General features: G+C 63.2%; 1 protein-coding gene across 6 annotated transcripts; it reads right to left on the bottom strand.

Annotated features, from left to right (window-relative positions):
• Positions 1–2,195: 2,195 nt before the first annotated feature.
• Positions 2,196–8,346, bottom strand: LOC119515614. Of its 6 annotated transcripts, none has more exons than XM_037811693.1 (6): positions 7,992–8,346; positions 7,448–7,503; positions 6,042–6,470; positions 4,620–5,736; positions 3,984–4,404; positions 2,196–3,666 (listed from the first exon to the last, which is right to left on the bottom strand). In XM_037811693.1, exons 4-6 carry the CDS (start codon positions 5,368–5,370, stop codon positions 3,555–3,557), a joined length of 1,284 nt encoding a protein of 427 aa, XP_037667621.1. In that variant the 5' UTR covers positions 5,371–5,736; positions 6,042–6,470; positions 7,448–7,503; positions 7,992–8,346; the 3' UTR covers positions 2,196–3,554. The 6 variants fall into 6 exon arrangements, with proteins under 6 accessions (XP_037667621.1, XP_037667626.1, XP_037667622.1 ...); XM_037811698.1 differs by having other exon boundaries at positions 2,196–2,396; XM_037811694.1 differs by lacking the exon at positions 6,042–6,470 and having other exon boundaries at positions 7,444–7,503.
• Positions 8,347–17,503: the final 9,157 nt, after the last annotated feature.

Below are 17,503 nucleotides of genomic sequence, written 5' to 3'. Positions count from 1 at the left end.
AGCCCATTAAAGTCCTTGAGGGTAAAGCTGTCGATATTTAGTGTCTTGGAGGCTAAAACGGAGGCATATATAAGACACAAGTACCCAGGCAGCCACAAGTCATCACATGGCAGAGACTTCTGGGAAACCCCATTCACCATCTCAGAATTATGGCGGGGATGGTTTTCATGGGCCCTCCGGAAGGTTCCTGGGGACCTGTGGGGTGCGAGGACCCCACTTTGAGAACCACTGCTCTCAGAAGGGCTGACTGTGAGGCTGAGTGAGCGGCCAGCTCCCGGGGCCGCGACCGAGTCAGGGGTGGAGGCCCTGCAGCGGGCGAGATGGTGCAGAAGCCCTGAGCACGGCAGGGACTGGGGAGCTCTCCCGTTGGCCCAGGGAGAGACTGTTGTGCAGAGGGCAGGTTAGTGGGCAGTGTCACCAGGCCCGGAGGACAGGCAGCCCCAGGAGGGCCATCGGGCAGCTGAGGATAGAATGCTGGGCCGGGGGAGCGAGGGGCACCCCCAGCCCCGATCGGTGCCCCCTCCAGCCCGGGCCCCGACAGGGGTGGAACCAGGGCCCTCAGGTGCTCGCGCCTGGCTGGGGGGCTGAGCCTGAGCCAAGGAGGACGCCAGGAAACAGGTGTAGGGGGCAGTGGGCCTGGCCCAGGCCGGCTGGGCCCTGGGGCAGCCCTGAAGTCAGGCCCTTGAAGGGGCTCCCGCCTCTGCTGGCTTGGTGAAGGATTAAAACATGAGCTGCCAGATCTTGATTCAGCTTCACTCTGACCTTGGGACACCTCTAAAAAATTCTCGAGTTGTGGAGAGGCTGCCGCCCCGCAGAGCTGGCTGGATCTGAGCCACCCCCGGCCCTGCACCCCCCTCAAGCCAGGCCCCAGCGAGGGGACCCCCAGGGCTTCACTTGACTGTGCGGGTGCCCTGGTGGGTCCCAGCACAGGTGGGTGCTCCTGTGTGACTGTGTCTGTGTGTGCACGAGCTCGTGGAACCGTGAGTGCCTGTGTGCAGGGGTCAGGGGAGAACATGGCCGAGGGTCCGGAGCCCTGGGAGCCAGGGCGGTACGTGTATGTCCGCGTGTGTGCACATGTTCATGGGTGTGTGGTCGCGAATGCACACCAAGTGCGTACACGTGTGGATGGGTGTGTGGCTGCACCTGTGTGTGTATTGATGTGCAGCATATGCACACATGCATGTTCACGCGTGCATATGCTCCTGTGTGCACGCATGTGGCTGTGAGCGTGCTTGTGTGCACACGCCTGTGTGTGCCTCGGCCCCGCCTGTGCTCTGGGCTGAGCCCCTGGAAGTGCTCTGCTGGCCTGTCCTGGAGCCGGGTGGGGGCTGGCGGCTGCCCCCCACTGTCTCCTCTGGGAGGGGAAGGAAGTGGGATGGAGATGAGGAGCCCTAAGGGGCTGTCTTCCGGGAGGAGGGAGGGGCTGGCTCCCCTCCTGGTGCACTGGGAACGGCTCGGGCGCCCGCCTGGCCGCCGCGGATGGTGTGACAGCGCACGGGCAAACCCGACCCCTAGCTGTATGGGGCCCCCCGAGGCAGGGGAGGGGGATTGGTGAGAGGGGGCCCAGGCCCCACCTGTCCTGGGGAGGGGGCTGTGGGAGGAGGGCCGCGCCCCTAGCTGGGCCCCGTGAGGGTAGACATGTCCCCTGCCACACCGGGGGTCCATAGGTGACCCCTCCTGCACAACTTGCCTGGAGATGGGCAAGTCTCCCTGGGGCCGGGGAGGGGGTGTCGGGAGTGAGGGGCTGTGGCCACGGGGCCCTGGTGATGACGCTGCCCCCACAGTTAGAAGCTGGGTCCCTGTCGAGCCGGGGGCCCTGTCGGGTTCCTGGGCTCAACTGTCTGGGGAGGGGGCGATGCCATCCATGGAGACCCTCACCCAGGAAGCCCACAGCCCTGTGCTGAAGAGGTGGGTCGCGCGCAGGTGCCCTCGGGGAGCGTCGGCCGGCGGGCTGGGGGGCTGCTGGGGCCTCCAGTGCCCCTCGGGGTGACAGGCCTTCCCCGGCCGTGGGGGTGGCTGTCGAGGAGAGCAGCACCCGATCCCGGGGGGGGGTGTGTGTGTGAAGCCCCCTCCCTCTGTTAGTCTCTGACACAACTTTTGCTCTTGGAGAGCCGGGGCCCTTCTCGCATCCTTCCTGGACTCCCCGGCTCTCCCCGACCCCCCAACACCAGGTCTCCACCGGAGAAGACGCCAACTGTTTACTTTTACTGTGATGCTTCGACGATGCTTGCGCCGTGCTGGGGGCTGTTCGGTTGCATCGTGAACCCCGACTGTGGCATATCCTACCCCCGTTTGACAGGGGCCGGGACGAGGTGCCGAGAGCCTCGGCGACTGTCCCGAGTCACACGTCTAGTCAAGCGGATGAACTGTGAAATGGAAATCCTGGTTCTGTTGCTCTGTAGTGATGCAAAAGTAGCATTTCTCATCAGGATGGAACGTAACGTGGAGAACCTATGATTGCATTGTCGAACCCAGCGCTGAGCTTGGCGAGGAGCCCTCATCTGGGGCCTGCCTGCCCAGGTCCTTCGGGGGCTTGTCCTCCTTCCCAGTGTGCAGACTCCCTCCTCCTTCCCACGAAAATTCTTATCCCTTGGTCTGGGTATGCTGAGGAGCTATTTCACGCTAAGGTGTGAGTGGCTAACATGCGGAGAGAATCTTAACCCAAACCATGGTGCTTTAACCTGGCACCACTGTCAGCGGGGTGGACAATGGTGGGGGCCGCCTGGTGCACCGTGGGAGCTTTAGTGGTGCCCCTGGCCTCTACCCACTACATGCCAGTAGCAACTGTCCCCCCAACGCTGATTGCCAAACGCCCCAGATAAGAACCACCGGCCTAAATGGATCTGAAGGTGGGCCACCAGGAAAGAGCTAAGCTGCAGGGTGGGGTCAGCATATCTGAGTAGGGTGGGATGCCGGGCGGGTGCTCTCCAACCCCAGCCTGGAGTGGGAAGTGGGGGCATGCCGAACCCCGCAGAAGGAGGGGCACCCCTGAGCCCAGAGGGGGCTGGCTGCAGGCACCTGCCAGCCATTTCCTGGCACGTGCTCTGTGCTGGGGCTGCTCAGGGGCTCAGGTTCTCATGCCCCTGGCAGTCCTGGGCACCAGCTGCTGGCGAAGGCAGCCCACCCAGGCCACCTCTGCGGGTCCTTGTGTTGGCCAAGGGCTCCAGCTCCTGGCTGGGCCACAGGTCCTGAGAGTGCTGCTTAGAGAGCCCCTCCCTCTGTCCCTGTCCTGGTGTAGCAGTGACCTTGTTCTGGGTGTGGGTGTGGGTGTGGGGCGGGTCCAGTCCCAAGCCTGGACGGCTCTGTCCAAAGCCTACTGGACATCCGGCCAAGCAAGGCACTTGAGGGACCTGGGTCGGCGGTGGGCAGGCAGCCAGGGCCAGGGTCCACGGCTGCTGTGGGGCAGGGCAGTCTATCATCACGGCACCCAGGGCCACCCTGCCCATGACCCTCCTGGCTCGACCTGTGGCCCCGCAGCCACACCAGCTCCAGCTGGTGGCCAAGAGTGTGTCCTGGTCAGAGGCTTCCAGCCTTGGAACCGAGAGATGGCTCGTTCATTCACAAAGGTTTGCGAGTGCCTTCCATGTGCTGGGGTCCACGGATGCCACCCCAAAGTCGAGGTCCCTCCTCGCCAAGCCCATCAACCAGCGGGGAGTGTGCATTAGCCTGGCAAACACAGAAGGAAAGGACAGTTTCCGAGGGCGGAGGAACCAGTGTTGGGTGAGGGTGCAGACCTTCAGGCAGGTCTCCCTGAGGAAGATGCTCCGAGAGAGAGGGAACAGCATCATGGGAAGAGGGAACAGAGCATGCAAAGGCCCTTCACCTGCTGAAGGGACACAGAACCTGAGAGAGAGGAAACAGCATTGCGGGCAGAGGGAACAGAGCATGCAAAGGGGCCTTCACCTGCTTGAGGGACACGGACGCTGAGAGTATCAGGAACAGCATTTCAGGCAGAGGGAACAGAGTATGCAAAGGACCTTCACCTGCTTGAAGGACATGAGGCCGGAGGTGCTGAGAGGCCAGATCCCGCGGCATGGAGGCTGTGACCAGCTGAGCGGGTGGTGGGGAGCGCTGGTGCTAGAGAGCTGCGGGGGCCTCCCTGTTCCTCAGCACTGTGTGCCACAGAATGGAGATGGGGACTCAGATGTTCTGTGGGCCCCTGGAAGCTGGTTGGTGGATGTCCCCCACAGGCAGAGAGCACTGAGCAGGGAGCTCCCTGGTCCAGGATCCAGATCGTTCTCCGCCCTTTTGGTTGTCCAGGGCACGTCCACCTGCTGCCGGGCCACCTCAGGCTGCCCGGGTGCTGACTGCCACGCTCTCGCCGGGGTCGGGAAAGACCCGCTGGCCCACGCCTGCAGTTAGCCAGTTTGCTGGGGGCTGGGGAAGCTTGTGAAGAGCCTTGGTCTGTTTAGAAACGATAAATTAAATTTTTAATGACTTTAGTGTGAGATGTTTTAAAAAAAATCAATGCTTTCATTTCTTATCTCTTCTCACTGATGAATGGGCTAAACCAGCTCTCCCTTCTGGTAATAATGGAAAATTCCTTTGGGGGGATGGAACTTTCTGTGTGGTGCCCATTTCCTGTTGTCCGAATTAGGGGATTAGAAAAGCAACCTGACCTGGGCCAAACGACTGGGAGCCCGTCTCTCCGCTGCCCCCAGTGAGGTCCCGTTTCTCTGCTGAGAGGTCCCCTCCGGGCCTCTGCGGCGCCATCTGCTCTTCTGAAGGCGCCGCGATTGGGAAGGGAACTCGCTCCTTCCAAATTGCTTCCTTTACGTTTGGAGGAGACAGGATGGCAGTGAGCGGAAAGCTCAGCTTTTCCGGGTCTGACTCCCCACCGTCCATGGCGGCCACTGCCCCGCGAGGGTGGCACTTGGACGCTAACGTCACCCACATTATGAGGAGGGGCCGGGAGAGGCTGCTCGGAGGCGCTCGACAAGCTCGACCCACGAGGGTCGTCGCTGCTGGGCCCCGCTGCCAGGAGGCGTTCAGCGGGAGCTGTGCTCTCGTCCCGACTCGCTTCTCCGACGCTCGGCTCCCCTCGGCTCTGGCCACACGTCTCGGTGTGAGCAGAGAAGTGGGTTCCAGAAAACGCCGAGCATGCCCTCCAGCCTGGGCTTTGTGGGGGGTTGCTGGGTGTGCCCCCATCGGGGAACCGCCCAGGTGTGCCCCATGCGGCTGGAGGTGAGGTGTGCCTGAGGCGAGCCGGGCTGGGAGGCAGGTGGTCAGAGCCCCGCGTGGGGGGAGCCCTTTTGGGGGAGAGGAGGTGCTGTAGGAGCCACCGGCAGGCTCTGTGGGCAGTGGCGATTCCGGAGAAGTCCGAGCCGGCCTCGGGAAAGCACCAGCCAACGGCACAAGCTCGTCAGTCATGACCTAAGACCTGGGGGTCTGGAGGAGGAGGTGTGACGTGCTGGGCCCAGAGAGGACCCGAGCAGCCCACACGGGAGGCTCCTGGGGAGAGTGGACGGCGCCCAGGCCGTTCCCTGGCGTCTGGGTGAAAGCGTCTCCAGGCGGAGGTGGGCTCCGTGTCACCTGGATTTTCCTCTCCTCTCTGGGTCCTGTAGATGCAGTCTCAGTGAAGAGGACTGTAGCCAGAAAGCTTTTCCTGGCTCGCTCCTTCTTTCTTTCTTCCTTCCTTCCCTCCTTCCTTCCTTCCTTCCTTCTTCCTTCTTCCTTTCCTTTCTCCCTTCCTTCCTTTTTTTTTAACAGACGAGTAATCTTTTATGAATATAGATGCTAAAAGTAATTGACAGAATATTAGCAAATAGAATTCAGCAACATATAGAACAAGAATTATACATGATGATCAAGTGAGATTTATTCTAGGAATGCAAGGCTGGTTCAGTTTTGGAAATCAGTCAGTATAATCCATCATAGTAACAAGTTACAAAAGAAGAGCCACATCATCATATCAATTGATGCAGTAAAAGCACTTGACAAAATTCAACACCTGCTCATGATAAAAACTCTCAGAAAACCAGGAATAAAGGGACACTTCCTCAACTTGATAAAGCAGCGCCTACCGTTAACATTGTACTTACTGATGAAAGACTGAGCCCTTCCCCGAGACTGGGAAAAGTCACGGAGTCCTGTTGTGTCACTCTCACGCGACTTAGTGCTGAGAGTTTCAGCCAGTGCAATAAGTCAGGAAAAGAAGTAAGTCACACAGATTGGAGAGGGAGAAATAAAACTGTCCTCTTTGCAGACAACATCCTCATACATTTGGTAATTGGAAATTGAACGAATGCCATCTGTTGCTTGCATGCAGTGCACCCTAATGCGGTATTTTCGTGGCCGGCAGGTGGGGGTGCAGAGGGAGACAGGTGGTACCCACAGCTGATGACGCATGACCCACAGGTGTGCAAGACCCAAAATTAAGATCATAAGTGATTGATGAGCCTCCGTCAGGGATGCAGGGCCTGCTTTGAGGGCTCCGAGGGATGTGGCAAGTCTGGTGCAAACGCTATCCACTGATGAGAGAACGAGTGTGCTCAGGATGCTGAGCCCCTGCACCCCGACCCGCTCCCAGGCTGAGGTTGGGGCGTCAGGGCCCCCCTGGAGGGGTTGCCTGCTCAGCTCCCACAGGAGACTTGTGAGGCCAGCCGATGACGCCCCGAGGCCTCAGGGACTTGTCCCCTCTTTTCTAAAGAGCAAGGTGGTTAGGTTTGCCTCCCAGCATGGCCTGGACCACCAGAGAACAGAGAGCGACTTGGCTCGGCTCCCACTTCAGTGCTCGCCGCTGCTACGAGGACACGTGGGAGCTGCTCCCCTCCATCCTCTGCCACCCTGACGACGGGCCCTACTGTGCCATGACATCAAACGCTGGCCAAGACCCAGAATGCCAAGGCAGCCTGGGAGTTGGGGCGTCTCCCTAGCAGGACGAGGTGGCCCAGCTCCTCCAGGGCCGCTGTCCTGTTCCAGGCTTTTGAAGGGTGAGAATGAAGGGACAAAGGAGGGGTCCCCCGAGCCCAGGGAGCACAGCCAGCGCTGCTGCGTCCTGTGGGGGGCCACAGGGAGGTGTGGGTGGGGCTGTCTCCGCCCCCCCCCCAACTCGGGTTTGGCACAGAAGGTTCAGCAAGGGTGTACCCAATCAAGAAAAATTGCAGCTGTTTTCGGGAAAACCCGTTCAGTGCTGATGATAAGAGCTAATGGTTGGGCTGAGGGCAGAGAGGCAGAGGGTCAGGGGTGCGGCCTCTGGATCGTCCCTGTGCACAGGTGTGTGCACAGGTGTGTGTGTTCATAGACGTGAGTGCACAGGTGCACTGCACAGGTGTGTGCCCACAGGCATGTATGCACAGGTGCATGTTCACAGGTGTGTTTGTAAGGGGTGTATGTTCATGGGGTGTATGCACAGGTGTTCACAGGCATGTGCACAGGTGCGCGTGCACAGGTGTGTGTGTGTGTGGCACATATACATGCTCACGCCAACTGCGGTCCACTCACCAACCTTCTTTATGATCCACGAGTTAGAACTGTGCCTGTGTCAACCACTGTATTTTCAGCCTGATTTTAAGAAAAGGCCACACGACCATTAGCTTTGGAAACCAAAGGGCACAACAGACCTGCGCAGGGTCATGCGGTTTTCGGAGCGAGTCGCCTGCGAGGACAGTGCCAGCTCCTCAGCACGGAGGGCACGAAGGGCAGCCGGGCCCCGCCCCGGTGCGCAGGAGGGAACCAAGGGGCTGGGTGAGGGCCGGCCCTGCCCCCACCTCACAGCAGCCTCTCTGTGGGGCCCCGGGGTCCTGAGAACGGCCCTGTGGCCTCCCAGGACACCCAGCACTCCCTGGCAGAGGGGGGCCACCTGTGCCCACTCCTCCAGGGCTTGGCCTCCCTTTGTGCCAGGCCCAGTCTCCTGCACCCTGGGCTGCGGTGCCAGCCTCCCCACTGGCCTCCCTGCCCCACCTTATCGTGGGGTCCAAGGGGGCCCCTTAAGGGTCTGCAGGACAAGTCCAGGCCCGGGTCTCTCTGGCCTCGGCCCCAGGAGTCCTTACCTGGCAAACCTGCCTCTTCGTGCCCCAGGGACACCGGCCTTGCCCCTGCACTGCTTCCTTTCCAGGACTCCTCTTGGAGGCCCAGCTCCCGCGGCCTCTTTTGGGAGTCCTCCCAGGCGCCTCCCTGCATCCCCCCCACACCCGGGCCGAGGGGCGCTTAAGGCCTGGTCCCTAACGCCGCAGGCAGGGGTGCCGGCGCCCAGGCCGCAGGGAGAGCTCGCCCAAAGCCGCTCCCTGCGGGCCCCTGGGCGCGGCCCAGCTGCGGGGAACCTCCCGGCCAGGCGCTGGCATCGCTTCGGGGGCCCCGGGGAGCCTGGGCATTGGGCACCCAGGAACCGGGCGGCCCGGGCGGCCCCGGCGCCCCTCCCACCAGCGCGGCGTCGCAGGGGTTAACGGGGAGGGGGCGGGCGCGGCGGCGGGCGGAGCCGGCGCGGGCCCGGCGCCGAGGCGCGCGCGGAGCGAGGTGGCCGCAGCGTCCCCGGGTCCGGGCGCGGGCAGCACCGCGGAGCCTCCGCCGCCCGCCTCGGCCTCGGCCATGCCGCTGCGGGGCCGCGGGCCTGGGCTGCGGGCCGCGCAGCCCCCCGCGCGCCGTCCCCGCTGAGCCCGCGCGCCGCGCCCGCCGGCACCATGGTGCAGAAGTCGCGCAACGGCGGCGTGTACCCTGGCCCGGGCGGGGAGAAGAAGCTCAAGGTGGGCTTCGTGGGCCTGGACCCTGGCGCCGCCGACTCCACCCGGGACGGCGCGTTGCTCATCGCCGGCTGCGAGGCCCCCAAGCGCGGCAGCCTCCTGAGCAAGCCGCGTGCGGGCGGCGCGAGCGCCGGGAAGCCCCCCAAGCGCAACGCCTTCTACCGCAAGCTGCAGAATTTCCTCTACAACGTGCTGGAGCGGCCGCGCGGCTGGGCCTTCATCTACCACGCCTACGTGTGAGTGGGCCGGGACGGCCGCTGCGGTCGGCGGTGGGGACCCCCGCGTGCGGGTGCGCGCGTGTCACCCCCGGTTCTGGGACCCCGCTGGAGGGCCGCATTCCCCCGTTAAAGCCCAGGCGACATCGGGGAGTGGTCTTCCCCAGACCATGGCCAGAGGGTTTGTGCCCCCGCGGGTTGCGGGATCCCTGAACGCCGGGACGGTGGGGGCGCCTGGCCCTGGCTCCGGGTACTGCCCGCTTGGGAGGCTGCAGCCCCTCCTCGCAGGCTGGGGGAGATGCGCGGCACCCCAGCCCCCTCGTCATCGGGAGAGCCCCTCCCCAGCCGCCGCGCAGAACAAAGGCCCTTCGGGGGGTGGGGTGGGGGAAGGGTCGGAGCTGCCCCCTGCTGTGGGTTTGGATTCGGGGGGGGGGACCCTGGGGGGGCTACTCCAGAAAGCCAGGACGCAGCACAGGGGCCGGCCCCCGCTCGCCATCCCCAGCCCCTCCCTCCACCTGGGTGGCTGCAGTGGGGGAGGGATCCTAGCATAGCTCCTGCCCCCACAGTGGGGGTCCCTGCCGGTCCTGCCCTGTGGGTCCTGCACCTGTCCCGGGCCTGGCTCTGCTGGCTGCCAGCTGGAGGGGCATGTGTGTTCCACCCCTGGACCCCAGCCGGCTCTGGACCTCCTCCTTGGCGGGGTGCAGTCCCTGGAGCAGGGCCGCTGCAGGCCTGGGAGGTTCAGGGTCCCTGCCTCGGGCTGGGCGGGTGTCTGTGTGCACATGAGCCTCTCGTGTGTGGGCATCTGGGCACTGTGTGTGCGTGTGTGTGCATGTGTGCAGCCTCTGCGTGTGCAGTGCTGCCACTCCTGCCTGCCTAGACGGGGAGATGGGGAGACGGGAGGGCGCCGGGACTCGGCCATTTTGTGTGGAAGAGGCATTTTGGGATGGGAGTGAGGAGCGGATTCTGGGAAGCCGTATCCGAGCAGGAGCGCCAGTGTGGGGGGCGGGTGTGAGCCGTGAGAGGCTGCGTGTGCATGTGGGTGTGTGCACACACCCACATGTGATGTGAGGAGATGGGGGAGGGTTTCGGGGCTCGGGGACACCCTGGGAGGAGGGAGACCACCTGGGGAGGGCCCGACTCCTGCAATCTGAGACAAAGGGGGCTTGGCTGCGTGCCTGAGGCAGGGTCTCCTTGGCAGGCCGTGTTCTGGGGGGCGCGCAGCGTGGGGCCAGCCCCCTGGCCTCACGTCCTGAGTCCGGTCATCCCTGGTTCAGCCAGGGCACATTCGTCCTTCGGGAGAGTCCTGCATTTCGCCACACATGGTTCCTCCTTGGCGGCCCCCCAGGGGCTCCAGCCTCAAGGGCTGTGCTCAGATAAGGAGGTGCCGCCCGGAGGGAGCGTGGGGAGGCCTTGCCTGCTGCGGAGACAGCTCACCCCACACCCTGGGACCCAGGCCGGCACAGGCAGCATCACCTGGGACTCCTCTTTGGGTTCCGGCCCTCTGTGTGCCCCATGCCCGGCGGGGGGCCTCCCCTGCCCAGGCCGAGGGGTCTGCCCTGTGTCCCTGTGGCAGTTTGCTGCCTCCTGGTGGCTGCTCGACCAGAACTGAGCCCATTGGGAAGCTGGGGTGGGGGCAGAGGGGCCTGTGTGGTTCTACCTCGAGGACCCCCATGCCAGGGCACCCACGGGCCCCTGACCCATCCAGCTTCCCGCTCAGAGCCGCTCCTGCCGCTGCAGGGCTTCGCGGCACGTGGGGGCTTTAGGGGCGACACCCTCCGTGGACGCTCCACCCCTCAGCCTGCTCTCAGGTCCCTCCACGGCTCCTGTACCCTGGGCACAGGGCTTTCCTTGAGACCCCGTGTTGCCCCAGCCTCACTCGTGGCCACTAGTGGGGGTTTCTTCCAGCTTGGGGGGTCGTGGACAGGAGGGGCCAGAGCATAACCTGGGGCTGCCGGTCGCTGACCGAGTGGACAGAAGGGTGTGGCTTTGGGCAGGTCGAACCTCAGTTTTCCAGCTGGTGGTGGGGACGGGCAGCCGCCCTGGCCGCAGGGCTGGAGAAGGCCAGGGAGGTGGGAGGCAGACGTGGTCCCGGGCTGGCCGGGGTCTGAGGGGACGCGGCACTGCTCCGTGCTGCCCTCGCTGCTCAGATCGCCCGCCCTTGGGGGGTGCTTCATGGACCCTGACTCCTGACTCCCGGGGCCCAGGCCCCGCTCGCTGCCAGCCTGGGGAGCTCCCTGACCTGGGGGGCTTCACTGCCCCTTGCTGGTCACTGGCCCGCCGTAGTGCCCCGTGCGTTCCTCCTGAGTGAACCAGGCCCAGAGCCCCTCCTCCCGGAGGGGGTGGTGTTGTGCCTGGGGGTCCCCAGAGGACTGGACAGGGCTGCCTCTCCGCCGGGGTCGCCTCCTTGTGCCTGGGACGGCCTTGGCTCTCCTCCTCCACCGAAGCCTGACCTGGCTTCTGGAAGCCTCTGGGTCCCGACCCCGGGGCAGCCGTGTCAGAGGGGAGTGGGGAAGGGAGCTGCTGCCCCCACCCCCAGCCCACGGATCCTACAGGGTTTTGGGGTGAGTCCAGGACCCTGGAGCCCCTCTGTGACGCCTCCTCCTCCCCAGATGCCTCTGTGGAGCCTGTGGACTCTTCTGGAAGCACCCCTGGGGTGCAGGGCATTCCTGGGTCAGAGGGCACCCGGCCGCCCCGGGGGTGGGGGTGGGCCTGGGGGAGGGTCCCTTCCTCTGAGCTCAGCTGGGTTTAGGTGACCCGGGCGGGCACCGTCTGGCGTGGAGGTGGGGGATCCTCCCTCCTTGGCTTGGTGCGGGCGGCCGCGGGCTGAGGGCTGGACAGTTCCCTCCACAGGGGGGCGGGGGCTCCCCCTCCCCATGTTACCCACCCCTCATGCCCTGGGGCAGGGCTGGCCGGGGCACCCTGTGTCTCTGCCTAAGAACATTTTCTGGGGACAGATCTAGAATTTTCATGAATTTCTCAAAGGGGCATGAGCCACAGGAGAGGCTGGGAACCGCTGGCCCCTGGGCGTGGTGCCGGGAGATGGCCATGCTGACCACACGCCCCCAGGAAGCCCCTGGGGTGGAGGCGCCTCTGGAGCCCCAGGGGGGCCATGCCAGCCGCTCCCCTTGGTGGCCACCGCTGGTCCTACCTCCCGGGTGTGGACACCTCCCCAGCCGTGTTTCACACGAGGCTTGGGTCCGGCCGGCCAGGGCATCCCTCCCGACGTGCTGGCCGCGGCTCCAGTCTTGGGCACTTCCAACAGCGAGCCTCGGAGAGGGGGTGCAGGCCCCCTTTGTACCGTGGAGAAACCGAGGCCTTGGAAGGCTGGGTGAGTTGCCAGCATCCTGCTTAGCTGAAGTGGGGTCCCAGCCTTGGAAACGGGGCTTGGGGTACGGGCTCCTTGACCTCTCTGAGGGGAGGAGCCACTTGGCATTGCCAGGAGAGACTGAGTCTGAAAGGCCAGATGGAAAGCACTGGTGACAGCGCCGGGAGGGAGCTGGGGGCCAGGGCAGCGCTGCTGGCTCGGCCTCTTGGCCCCTGAACCCTCCAGTCTCCGCGGCTCTTCTGGCGCCCTTGGAAGCCTTTGGCGTCTCAGCTGAGTGGGGGGAACATGGGTGGGGGCTGCCCAGCTGGGTGTCATCTCCCATCTCACCGGGGGACTCAAAGGCTCGGGGACTTGCTGCATCTCCCAGGGTGCCCAGGGCCAGCAGGGGCGCCTGCTCCCCACGGCCCAGGATGGTTCAGCTTGGGCTCCCATTCCTGGCGATGCTCGTGTTTGCTCGGTTTTGCTCTGAGGTGGATGCCGTGTCCTCCGAGGCGCCGGGTGGGTGCCACCGCGGTCCCTGCCTGTTCCGGACGGCTGGGCCTGTGGCTGAGTGGCTGGTGCAGGCCTGGCTGCCCCCAGCCCAGATGGGAGAAGTGGCCTCTGGGAGGTGCTGTCGGCGGAGCGCTTTACGTTCCCAAGAAAGAAATCCGAGCAGACTCGTTTTCACCGTCTTCAAGCCGCAGACCTTCCTGTGGGAAGAAGATGTCTGGGACTGAGTAGATGAATTTTCTGGAAATTTCCCGAAAGGTAGACACCCCTCCAAGAGTCATTGTTTCCACGGAACCTGGGTTCTGCGGCCCCAGGGCTCCTCGGACTGTCCAGGTCTGCAGCTGGGGCTCAGCACAGGCTCCAGCCCTCACCCGACGGTGGGAGGGGAAGTGACCCTGGGCAGTAGATCTCTGCAAACAGGTGTCTGAGACATAAAAGAAAAAATAACAGGTGGGAAGCTCACTGCTTGACGGTTTCACAGATCAGAGCAGAGAAAATCTCAATTTTATTAGAAATCTGCCCAAGGCGAATATTGGAAGTAGCCTTGGCAGGAGCTTGGAGAGCAGCACCGCTCGGCCCGGCTCGAAGGCTCCGCGTGTCGCTGTGCGTGAGGGGTTCCCGGACCCCCGAAGGCCGATGGCGGTGGGAGCCGCTGTCCGAATGTGAAAGTGTTTCAACTCTAGAATGTTTGTGAAGAACCATGTTAGTTTCCTGGGCTGCTCGAGCACGTACCACGAACTCACCGGCTCACGGTTCTGGGGCTGAGAGACCGTCCGCACCGAGGCGTCCCTGTAGACGGCGGCGCTCTGGGGCCAGCTGCGACCACTCTGGTCCCGGGCTCCTCGTCCACGTGGTGACGCACACGGCGGCCCCTCCCGGCCTCTCCCGTCCCTTTCGTGTTCCGTTTCTGCTTCTCCCTTCCTGTGGCTTTCCCTCTCTCTCTCTCTCTGTCCGAATTTCATTCTCTTATAAAGAGCTCCAATAGTAAGATTCAGACCCACCCTGAGGGAGCTGGGCCACATCTTAACTGAAGTCGCTTCATCTGAAGGTCCCACTTGCAACGGGTTCCCACCCACAGGAATGGATTAGTGTCAGAATGTGTTTTTTTCTGGGTTCACAGCTCCAAACCCCCACAGAAACTTTGATCACTTTCAAGAACATAGGCTGAACCTGGTGGCAGACGAGCATCTTAAGGTTGCATTTTCATCACTTTGCTTTGGTAAGTAAGTTAATCAGCAGATGTTTATCAATCTCTGTGCCACCTGCTGAAGGATACAGGCCAATGAAGTGCAGCCATCATGCTCGTCCACGCGGTGTGGAAGGGACGGGCTAGCCCCCGCCCCGTAGGGGTCTGCGTTCTGACGGAACAGAGCTGGCCTGGTGTGAATTGCCTGCCCACCCCGTGTGGCTTGTGCAACACTGCGTGTGTCTCATCTGTCTGCTCTTGGGAGCAATTGCTCCTGGATCATTCCACAGAGTTCTGGACACGTGCGAGGGCTCAGCAAACTGGGCAGCTGCTGTGGAGTCACCTACCATCATCATCGTTCAGCTGATTGGAAGATGCAGAGCTGAGACGACACTGGGGGGCCAGGGGGGCAAGGAGTGGCCTGCCCTGGGTATGCCCCTCGGTCGCCTGCCCCTCGGCCGCCTGCCCCCCGCCATCAGTCCCTCTGCCACACCTTTACCAAGCCGTTCTTAATTTCACTGGTGGTTGTTGAGCCTCGATGACGAGGTTGGGATTGCTGTTTGATGAGCATGGTGTGTTTGGACATGAGACGCTGATTCTGGAGCCTAGAAGGCTTTGCCAGTGTTTGTCCATGGAGACTGTCCACAGGGATGCCAGCCCTTGTCCTAAAGCGGAACTTGCTTGCTCTGCTTCCGTCCGCATCTTTGGAGACGTCCCCTGTTGTGTCTGTGGTGCGTGCGCCCAGCATCTGGACATTGAAACGTGGAGGACAGAACAATTTTGGCTTGAAAAAGCACCTGGTGGACAGGTTTCACCAGTGGAGGCCTTAGATCCTCAACCCCTGCGGCCCCTCTGGCGACCAGCCCCCCAGGGTGACCCAGACCCGGCTTGGGCCCAGAGCTCACCTTTCAGATAGGGCTACTGTACGTGGGGGTCTGCCTGCCAGACGCAGCTCCCCCATTTCACGGGCCAGTGCTCAGTGGTGCTTTCTGTCAATTTGCTGACAGCCCAGCAGCCTCTGAACGCGTTTCTCCCTCGTGTGTGTCACCATCCACTTGGAGCCGGACGCCCCGCTGCCTACACTGGGTGCACCTGCCAGCCTGCCTGGCAGAGGCCCAAGCGGTTTAGTTGGACCAAGGCAGAAGGAGGCCGCCAGGTCGAGGCGGCCCCAGGACACCCTTGCCCACTCCGGGTGGTTCTGGAATTGGCCCAGGTTTGTCCCCTGCTCCCGACACCACCCCCAACAGCAGAGCCCTGTGCATGTCTCCTTCCACAGGGTCTGGTTCTGCTCTCCTGACGGGCCCCTGAGCGGCACATCGGCTCTGACCTGCACGCAGCAGCTCTTTTCTCCAGAAGCCGCAGCTGCTGGGGTGGCACTGGCTGCTGCACACGAGCTCTGCCGTGTGAGTTCCCCTTGGAGAGCTGGCCGCAGGCACATGACGGTCGGCGGCAGCGCAGTGGTGATCCCCGAGGCCGCCTGTCCCCTCGTGAGGTTGAACCGCAGCCACAGGGCAGGGCTGGAAGCCATTTAGGAAATGAATTGGTCTGGAGCTGGGGAAAGAGACGGTTGGGTTTTTTTTTCCCAAAGATGGGCTGAACCGTGCTCTAAACTCATCCAGGAGGAGATGGGATGAGAGAGCCTGAGGGGACTGGGGGCCCCACTGGCAGGGAGGGGGCACCGAGAGGGCACCCGGGGAGTCTGCCCAGGCACCCTCACCTCCAGCCTCGTTGGCTGCTGCTCTGGAGGCTGAGCCGAAGGGGTCTCGTTGGAAACTCTCGGGATCAATGTATTTGGAAGAACGAGGGGCTTACAAATAATCTGATGTGAATGCGTTTGAGTGGCTTTCTGTGCAGCCCATGTGAAGAGTCTTGCTGAGCCCCCAGGACCCAGGGCCGCCCGTCGTGGGGAGCGCCCCCGGGAAGGGCATTCCGGGGACCCTGTGTGGGTCAGCAATTAAGTAATGTGCGCCTGCTCTCAGCAGGCCAGTTGTTTTTAAATTCAGCAGACCCCCTGCTCGTGCACCGACTTGCTAGAGTCTGAAGTCCCTTTCCCAGAGAAGAGCGGAGGAGGGGCGCGGGGCCCAGTGACCCCGGATCCCAGGGTTGGGGTCTCACCTACAATTTCCTACTTGTCCTGTTCAAAGGAGGCGTGTGCTGTGTGCAGGGCTCACGCCATGGAGTGGGGTGGGGTCTTGGAAAGGGGCTTCCTGACCCCTCAGTGCCAGCTCCAGCTGAGTGGGTGACAGTGACGCTGCACTAGTAGCCCCCACCCCTGTCTTGGCGAATGTGCACGTGTTGGTGCGAGAACTCGGACGTGACAGGAGGATGTCCGTGGTGCTGCCCAGGCCTTTTGAGCGGAAATGGAGGCACAGCGTGCTCGGGCAGCGCACGGTGACGCCGGGAGTGGGCCCAGCCCTGCGCTGGACGTGGGTTTCTGTAAATAGGGCCGGCCCCGGCCTCGCCTCGCTGTCCCTCTGCAGCCCCCACCAGGCGGCCGAGACCTGCCAGGGGCTGCCACGCGCCCTGGCCCCTCCGAGGAGATTCTCCTCCTTCTCCCCTCACTGGGCGGCTGCCTGACGGCTGGCGAAAGAGCGCGCGTGCTGGAGGCGGCAGGGCCCTGAGTCTTCTCGGGACTGCTCTGCTCGGGAAAACGGGAGAAAGATGTGCTCCCAGTTGCTGGCCCTGAGCGCTGACCTTAGTTTCTTGGATTTGCTCCATAAGCGATTTTCAGTGTGCTGTGCTGGTTCCCTGGCTCGAGTAAAATTAGGTTTTTAATTTTTTTGGATTGCTGGGAAGAATTTTGTAAATGCACAGAGCAGCAGCTGCTCCAGAAAGCCGTAAAGGGAGTCGGCTGGAGACCCGGGGTCTCCAAAGCTCCCTTGCTTGTCCCCGGAGGCTGCGGGCCGCTCTCCTGGTCGGTGTTGGGTGCCCTGGGCTGTGCTTCCCGCAGGGAGCGCCCCTTCCGGATCCCCCGTCGACCTCTGCAGAGAGGGGCGTCACCTCGCCCGTGCCCCCCATCACCCCCCTGAGCTAGGGAGCGTGCAACTCCTGAGTGCTTTTTTGTTCAGACTCAGAAAAAAGTATTTGTAGGGCTGAAGGGGAAAAGGTGGCTCCCTCCCAGGCCCGAGGGTCGGGAGGTGACCGTGCGACGCTCCTGGGAAGTGAGGCATCTTAAAGTCTGTTTGCTGGTGACGTGGGCGCGGGAGGAGCCCCCGCGAGTGTTTGCAGTCCCCAGAGCAGACGCCTCCGCGGCCCTTGGCGGTGGGAGGTCGGTGCAGGGCGGCGGGGAGGCGAGCCCGGGGCCCACATGAGTCAGACGTCTGTCCATCCAGAGGACGCCCTTGACGGGGGGGCTCGCACAGCACCGGGGAGCAGCCCTGGCAGGAGGGCGGCTGGCTCCAGCCCTGCTGGTTTTCAGGAAAGCAGGAGCGTTTTGGGCCCAAGCCCCAGGGTGGGGCTGGGGGCAGACGGGAGCTGCCCTGTGTGGCCCAAGAGAGGGAAGTGACCGGAGCAGCGAGGGCCAGCCGCCACAAGGTGAGGAACGGTCACTCAGGGTGTACGGATGGGCCCCCCGGAACGTGTCCGACGGCACGTCCGGAAGTTGCTGCCC

Source organism: Choloepus didactylus, chromosome 19, assembly GCF_015220235.1.
Source record: "Choloepus didactylus isolate mChoDid1 chromosome 19, mChoDid1.pri, whole genome shotgun sequence".
Classification (NCBI taxonomy): domain Eukaryota; kingdom Metazoa; phylum Chordata; class Mammalia; order Pilosa; family Megalonychidae; genus Choloepus; species Choloepus didactylus.
Note: the sequence above shows the minus strand (reverse complement) of the source record. Positions and strands in the feature narration are given on the sequence as shown.

Bases quoted from the DNA above. Each gene is read 5' to 3' on its own strand.
- LOC119515614 (XM_037811694.1), bottom strand. From the start codon at position 5,370: ATGACTGACGAGCTTGTGCCGTTGGCTGGTGCTTTCCCGAGGCCGGCT. The intron at 4,405-4,619 runs GTCAGGTTGCTT...GTTTCTAAACAG, and splicing joins CTCCCAGTCGTTTGGCCCAG to ACCAAGGCTCTTCACAAGCT. The intron at 3,667-3,983 runs GTGAAGGTCCTT...TGTGTTTGCCAG, and splicing joins GCCTCATGTCCTTCAAGCAG to GCTAATGCACACTCCCCGCT.